General features: G+C 37.6%; 1 protein-coding gene across 1 annotated transcript; it reads left to right on the forward strand.

Moving 5' to 3' along the window:
• The first annotated feature begins 856 nt into the window (after nt 1–856).
• LOC144715890 (pentatricopeptide repeat-containing protein At1g74600, chloroplastic-like) lies at nt 857–1,564 on the forward strand. Its single transcript, XM_078590895.1, has one exon. It carries the CDS (start codon nt 857–859, stop codon nt 1,562–1,564), a length of 708 nt encoding a protein of 235 aa, XP_078447021.1.
• Nucleotides 1,565–8,587: the final 7,023 nt, after the last annotated feature.

Here is an 8,587-nt window from a genome sequence, read left to right on the forward strand (position 1 = left end):
CTGAAATCATTGTATCTGCCTTTCTGGTTCACTGAAAAAATTCACTATGTTTCTCTTACGTGAACAATTCATCTTACAACTCGGCCTTCTGGATTTGAGTGTGGTGCTACTTACAATACTGATGCCCTAAAAGTCTAAATTAAATTAATATTTCATAGCACTCAGAAATTTGGACAGCTGATGATACTCTGCAAACAGTTTCTGGAATTGATAATATAGAGCTTTAGCCAATTTTTACTCGCACACATGGATTATATATTTTAAAACTTTATGTTAGTTGAATCTATGTTCAAATATAAGTCAAATTTTGATTTTATAAGATGATACTTCATTGGGTTGATCCGTTGTATGACATTGTTGAGGGCATGAATAATGAGCTTTCTAGAATCAGGGATAGGGTTTATTACTTGTGCTCTATCAACTGATAAACTCAAAATTGGGGTAATTTTACGTCGTTGTAAAATTCAGTGTATTCAATTATATTTATAAACCTATACTTGTAAAATAATTTGGGTAGCTAGTGACGTGTAAGGGTCATCTCCACAGGGAAGAGGTATCAGGGAAGGAACTCTCTCGATTGTGTGAAGTAGAGAAGATGAGAAGAGAAATGTAGGGGTTTAGGATTTTTCGTCCGACCTCCGGACAGGATAATTTTTCGTCCCATCCAAAGGTCTCGGGATGGATTTCCGTCCCGATTTCCGTCTAACCTTGCGAACGGGATGATGTTTTCGTCCCGGGACGAAAAAACCCGCCCTGTCCGCGTCTCTGTACTATAGTCCCCTGCAGAGTCAGTCGGCCGGCCTTCTTCTTCCGTCCGGCGGCGGCGCTCCGCCGCGATGGCCGATGCTCCGCCGCGATGGCCGACGCTCTCCGGCGAACGCTGCGCCGCGGGCTGCCCCCGGACCGCTACCTTCTCGGCGCGGCCCTCCGCCACTGCACCGACCATCTTCTCCTCCGCGGCGGGCAGCAGCTCCTCGCCCTCTCCTTCAAGTCTTGCTTCGCCGCCTGCGCCTTCGTCGTCCCCGGCCTCGTCGATGTCTTCTCCAAGTGCGGCCTCCCCTCCACAGCCCTTCGCCTCTTCCACTCCCTCCCTCCTCCTCAGCTCACCTCCAACTCCGTCGTCCTCTGGAATTTAATGGCCGCCGGTCTCGCCCGCAACGGCGACCCCGCCTCCGCCTCCGCCTCTTCCTCGACATGCGCTCTTCCGGTGTTCTTCCCCACCGCGCTCTCCTCCGCCGCTGCCTCCTCCTCCCCTTCCATTGTTCTTCAGCTCCACGCCTCCCTCCTCCGCTCCGGCCATGGCGGCAGCCTCTTCGTCCGAAGCTCCCTCGTCCACGCCTACACCAAGCGTGGAGACTTCCCCTCCGCAGAGCTCGCCCTTCGCGAGGGAGGCGGCGTCGTCGCCTGGAACTCCCTCATCGCCGCGCTCTCCCGCGCCGACCGGCCTCCCCACGCCCTTCACCTGTTCGCTGATATGCGCCAGAGAGGCCTCCACCAGGATGAGTTTTCTTTTACTGCGGCATTCAATTCAATTGAGGCCGAGATGGCGGCGGGTTCCGGGTAAGCCCTCCACTGCGCCGTCATCAAGGCTGGCCTTGTCGCCAGGCACATCGGCAATGCGCTCGTCGACATGTACGCGAGAGGCGGCGATCTCCGTGCCGCCCGGGCGGCGCTCGACGGGCTGCCCTGGCAGGATGTGGTTGCGTGGACGGCGCTGATAACAGGCTGCGCCGGCCATGGGCTACATGGCACGGCGCTACACATAGAGATAGAGATAGAGATAGAGATAGAGATAGAGATAGAGATAGAGATAGAGATAGAGATAGAGATAGACATAGACATAGAGATAGAGATAGATATAGAGATAGAGATAGAGATAGAGATAGAGATAGAGATAGAGATAGAGATAGAGATAGAGATAGAGATAGAGATAGAGATAGAGATAGAGATAGAGATAGAGATAGAGAGAGAGCTAGAGATACAGATAGAGATCGAGATAGAGATAGAGATAGAGATAAATATAGAGATAGATATACAGATAGAGATAGAGATAGAGATAGAGATAAAGATAGAGATAGATATACACATAGAGATAGAGATAGAGATAGAGATAGAGATATAGATAGAGATAGAAATAGAGATAGAGATAGAGATAGAGATAGAGATAGAAATAGAGATAGAGATAGAGATAGAGATGGAGATAGAGATAGAGATAGAGATAGAGAAAGAGATAGAGATAAAGATAGAGACAGAGATAGAGATAGAGATAGAGATAGACGAAGAGATAGAGATAGATATAGAGATAGAGCTAGAGATAGAGCTACAGATAGAGATAGAGATAGTGATAGAGATAGAGATAGAGATAGGAAAAAGAAAGAGATAGAGATAGAGATAGAGATGGAGATAGAGATAGAGATAGAGATAGAGCTAGAGATAGAGCTACAGATAGAGATAGAGATAGTGATAGAGATAGAGATAGAGATAGGAAAAAGAAAGAGATAGAGATAGAGATAGAGATAGTGAAAAAGATAGAGTTTTAGTTTGAGGAAAAGATAGAGATAAAGATGGAGATAGAGATAGAGATATAGATAGAGATAGAGATAGAGATAGAGAAAGAGATAGAGATAGAGATAGAGATAGAGATAAAGATAGAGATAGATATACAGATAGATATAGAGATAGAGATAGAGTTGGCGATATCAACAGAAATAGAGAGAGAGATAGAGATAGAGATAGAGTTGGCGATATCAACAGAAATAGAGAGAGAGATAGAGATAGAGATAGAGAGACCTACAGAGATAGAGAGAGCTACAGAGATAGAGATAGAGATAGAGATAGCGATAGAGATAGAGATAGAGATAGAGATAGAGATAGAGATAGAGATAGAGATAGAGATAGAGATAGAGATAGAGATAGAGATAGAGATAGATAGAGAGATAGAGATAAAGATAAAGATAGAGACAGAGACAGAGATAGAGATAGAGATAGAGATAGAGATAGAGATAGAGATAGCGATAAAGATAGAGATAGAGATAGAGATAGAGGTAGAGATAGCAACGGAGAAAAAGATAGAGATAGAGATATAGAGATAGAAATAGAGGTAGAGATAACGATAGCGGTAGAGATACAGATAGAAATACAGATAGAGTTAGCGATTGAGAAAGAGACTGAGATAGAGATAGAGATAGAGATAGAGATAAAGATAGAGATAGAAATAGAGATAGAGATTGAGATATAGATAGCGATAGATATAAAGATAGAGATAGAGATACAGATAGAAAGTGAAATAGTGGTAGAGATAGAGATAGAGATGGAGAGAGAGATAGAGATATAGATATAGAGATAGAAATAGAGGTAGAGATAATGATAGAGGTAGAGATACACATAGAAATAGAGATAGAAATACAGATAGAGTTAGCGATAGAGATAGAGATAGAGATAGAGATAGAGATAGAGATAGAGATAGAGATGGAGATAAAGGTAGCGATAGAGATAGAGATAGAGATAGAGATAGAGAAAGAGATAGAGATAAAGATAGAGACAGAGATAGAGATAGAGATAGAGATAGAGATAGAGATAGAGATAGAGATAGAGATAGAGATAGAGATAGAGATAGAGATAGAGATAGAGATAGAGATAGAGATAGAGATAAAGAGATAGAGATAGAGATAGAGATAGAGATAGAGATAGAGATAGAGATAGAGATAGAGATAGAGATAGAGATAGAGATAGAGATAGAGATAGAGATAGAGATAGAGATAGAGATAGAGATAGAGATAGAGATAGAGATAGAGATAGAGATAGAGATAGAGATAGAGATAGAGAAAGAGATAGAGATAGAGATAGAGATAGAGATAGAGATAGAGATAGAGATAGCGATAGAGAGAGATATAGAGCTAGAGATAGAGATCGAGATAGAGATAGAGATAGAGATAAACATAGAGATAGATAAACAGATAGAGATAGAGATAGAGATAGAGTTGGCGATATCAACAGAAATAGAGAGAGAGAGAGAGAGATAGAGAGCCCTACAGAGATAGAGATAGAGATCGATATAGAGATAGAGATGGAGAAAGAGATAGAGATAGAGATAGAGATAGAGGTAGAGATAGAGATAGCGATAGAGGTAAAGATAGAGATGGAAAAAGAAAGAGAAACACAGATAGAGATAGAGATAGAGATAGAGATAGGGATAAAGGAGAATTAGAGATTGACATAGCGATAGAGATACGGATAGAGATAGAGATGGAGATCGACATAAAAATAGATATAGAGATAAAGATAGCGATAGAGAAAGAGATATAGATAGAGATATAGATAGAGATAGAGATAGACATAGAGAGAGATAGCGATTGAGATAGAGATGGAGATAGAGATAGAGATAAAGATAAAGATAGAGATAGAGATAGAGAGAGAGATAGAGTTAGAGATATGGATAGAGATAGAGATAGATATAAAGATAGAGATAGAGATAGAGATAGAGATAGAGATAAAGATAGAGATAGAAATGGAGAAAGAGATAGAGATAGATATACAGAGATAGAAATAGAGGTAGAGATAAGGATAGAGATAGAAATACAGATAGAAATAGAGATAGAAATACAGATAGAGTGAGCGATTGAGAAAGAGACTGAGATAGAGATATAGATAGAGATAGAGATAGAGATAGAGATAAAGATAGAGATAAAGATAGAGATAGAAATAGAGATAGACATAAAGATTGAGATTTAGATAGCGATGGATATAAAGATAGAGATAGAGATAGAGATAGACATTGAGATACAGATAGAAATTGAGATAGAGATAGAGATAGAGATAGAGATGGAGAAAGAGATAGAGATAGAGATAGATATAGAGGTAGAGATAGAAATAGAGATAGCGATAGAGGTAAAGATAGAGATAGAATTAGAAAGCAAAACACAGATAGAGATAGAGATAGACATAGAGGTAGAGATAAAGATAGAATTAGAGATTGATATATCGATAGAGATACGGATAGAGATCGAGATAGAGATCAAGATAGAGATGGAGATAGAGATAGAGATAGAGATAGATATACAGATAGAGATAGAAATAAAGATAGAGATCGAGATGGAGATAGAGGCGGAGAAAGAGATAGAGATAAAGATATAGAGATAGAAATAGAGGTAAAGATAAGGATAAAGGTAGAGATACAGACAGAAATAGAGATAGAAATACACATAGAGTTAGAGATAGAGATAGAGACTGAGATAGAGATAGAGATAGAGATAGAGATAAAGATAGAGATATACATAGAGACAGAGATAGACATAGAGATAGAGATAGAGATAGAGATAGAGATTGAGATAGAGATAGAGATAGAGACAAAGATAAAGATATAGATAGAGATAGACATAGAGATAGAGATAGAGATAGAGATAAAGATAGAGATAGAGATTGAGATACAGATAGAAATTGAGATAGAGATAGACATAGAGATAGAGATGGAGATAAAGATAGAGATAGAGATAGCGATAGAGACGGAGAAAGAGATAGAGATAGAAATATAGAGATAGAAATAGAGGTAGAGATATCGATAGAGGTAGGGATACAGAGAGAAATAGAGATAGAAATACAGATAGAGTTAGAGATAGAGACTGAGATAGTGATAGAGATAGAGATAGAGATCGAGATAGAGATAGAGATAGAGATATCGATAGAGATAGAGATAGACAGAGATAGAGATAGAGATAGAGATAGAGATAGAGATAGAGATAGAGATAGAGATAGAGATAGAGATAGAGATAGAGATAGAGATAGAGATGGAGATAGAGATAGACATAGAGATAGAGATAGAGATAGAGATAGAGATAGAGATAGAGATAGAGATAGAGATGGAGAAAGACATATAGATAGAGATAGATATAGAGGTAGAGATTGAGATAGAGATAGCGATAGAGGTAAAGATAGAGATGGAAATAGAAAGAGAAACACAGATAGAGATAGAGATAAAGAAGAATTAGAGAATTAAATATAGATAAAGATACGGATAAAGATACAGATAGAGATGGAGATGGAGGTGGAGATTGACATAGAAATAGAGATAAAGATAGAGATAGACAAAGAGATAGATATAAAGATAAAGATAGAGATAGAGAAAGAGATAGAGATAGAGATAGAGATATAGATAGAGATCGAGATAGAGAAAGAGATAGAGATAGAGATAGAGATAGAGATAGAGATAGAGATAGAGATAGAGATAGACATAGAGATAGAGATAGAGATAGAGATAGAGATAGAGATAGAGATAAAGATAGAGATAGATATAGAGAGAGAGATAGAGTTAGAGATAGGGATAGAGATAGAGATAGGTATAGAGATAGAGATAGAGATAGAGATAAAGATAGAGATAGAGATAGAGATAGAGACGAAGAAAGAGATAGAGATAGAGATATAGAGATAAAAATAGAGGTAGAGATCACGATAGAGGTAGAGATACAGACAGAAATAGAGATAGAAATACAGATAGAGTTAGAGATAGAGAAAGAGGCTGAGATAGAGATAGAGATAGAGATAGAGATAGAGAGAGAGATAGAGATAGAGAGAGAGATAAAGATAGAGAGAGAGATAAAGATAGAGATAGAGATAGAGATAGATATTGAGATCGAGATAGCGATAGATATAAAGATAGAGATAGAGAAAGAGATAGAGATTGAGATACAGATAGAAATTGAGATAGAGATAGACATAGAGATAGAGATAGAGGTAAACATAGAGATATAGATACATATAGAGATAAAGGTATAAATAGAGATAGCGATAGAGATACAGATAGAGTAAGCGATAGAGATAGTGATTAAGATAGAGGTAGAGATCCAGACAGAGATGGAAATAGAGATGAAGATAGGTATAACTAGAGATAGAGATAGAGATAGAGACACAGATACAGAAAAAGATAGAGATAAAGATTATGATAGAGATAGAGATAGAGACACAGATAGAGAGAGAGATAGAGATAGATATAAAGCTAGAGATAGAGATATAGATAGAGATAGAGACAGTGATAGAGGTTCAGAATGAGCTAGAGAGAGACATAGAGATTGAGATAGAGATAGAGATAGAGAAAGATAAAGAGATAGATATAGAGATAGAGGTAGAGAAAGAGTTTGAGTTTGAGATAGAGATAGAGATAAAGATGGAGATAGAGATAGAGATAGAGATAAAGATGGAGATAGAGATAGAGATAGAGATATAGCTAGAGATAGAGATAGAGATAGAGATAGAGATAGAGATAGAGATAGAGATAGAGATAGAGATAGAGATAGAGATAGAGATAGAGTAAGAGATAGAGATAGAGATAGAGATAGAGATAGAGATAGAGATAGAGATAGCGATACAGATAGAGAGAGAGCTGGAAATAGAGATAGAGATCGAGATAGAGATAGAGATAAAGATAGAGATAGATATACAGATAGAGATAGAGATGGAGATAAAGATCGAGATAGAGATACAGATAGAGATAGAGATAAAAATAGAGATGGAGATAATTTTATATGAAGCGATAGGTATAGAGATAGAGGTAGATATAGAGATAGGCATTGAGATAGAGATAGAAATAGGGACAAGAAAGACATAAAGATAGAGAAAGACACTTAGATATAGATAGAGATAGAGATACAGATACAGATAGAGACAAAGAGCGAGATAGACATAAAGATAAAGATAGAGATATAGATATAGTTAGAGATAGATATAGAGATACAGATACAGATAGAGATATAGATAGGGATAGTAATAGACAGAGATAGAGATAGACATAGAGATAGAGATAGAGATAGACGTAGTGATAGAGACAGGTAGAGATAGAGATAGAGGTAGAGATATAGATAGAGATAGAGATAGGGATAATGATAGGGAAAGAGATAGAGATAGAGATAGAGATAGCCATAGAGATAATGGTAGAAATAGAGATAGAGACAGAGATAGAGATAGAGATAGAGATAGAGGTAGAGATAGAGATAGAGATAGAGATAGAGATAGAGATAGAGATAGAGATAGAGATAGAGATAGAGATAAACATAGAGATAGAGATAGAGATAGACATAGCGATAGAGCTAGAGATAGATATAGAAATAGAGATAGAGATAGAGTCAGAGATAGAGATAGAGATAGAGATAAAGATAGATATAGAGATTGGATAGAGACAGACATAGAGATAGAGATAGTGTTAGATAATAAGATTAAGATAAAGATATAGTTAGAGGTATAGATAGAGATAGAGATCGAGATAAAGATAGAGATAGAAAAAGAGATAGAGATAGAGATAGAGATAGAGGTAGAGATATAGATAATGATAGAGATAGAGATATAGAGAGATAGATAGAGAAAGAGATAGAGATAGAGATCAAGATAGGGATAGAGATAGAAATAGAGATAGAGATAGAGATAAAGATGGAGATAGAGATGGAGATAGAGATAGACATAGAGATAGAGATAGAGATAGAGATAAAGATAGAGATATAGATAAAGATAGGCATAGCGAAAGAGATAGAGATAGATATAAAGAAAGAGATAGAGATAGGGAAAGAAATAGAGAGAGAGATAGAGCTGAAGATAGTGTTAGACA

Source organism: Wolffia australiana, chromosome 2 (genome assembly GCF_029677425.1).
Source record: "Wolffia australiana isolate 7733 chromosome 2, ASM2967742v1".
NCBI lineage: Eukaryota > Viridiplantae > Streptophyta > Magnoliopsida > Alismatales > Araceae > Wolffia > Wolffia australiana.

Coding starts and splice junctions, on each gene's coding strand:
- LOC144715890 (XM_078590895.1), top strand. CDS start 857: ATGGCCGACGCTCTCCGGCGAACGCTGCGCCGCGGGCTGCCCCCGGAC.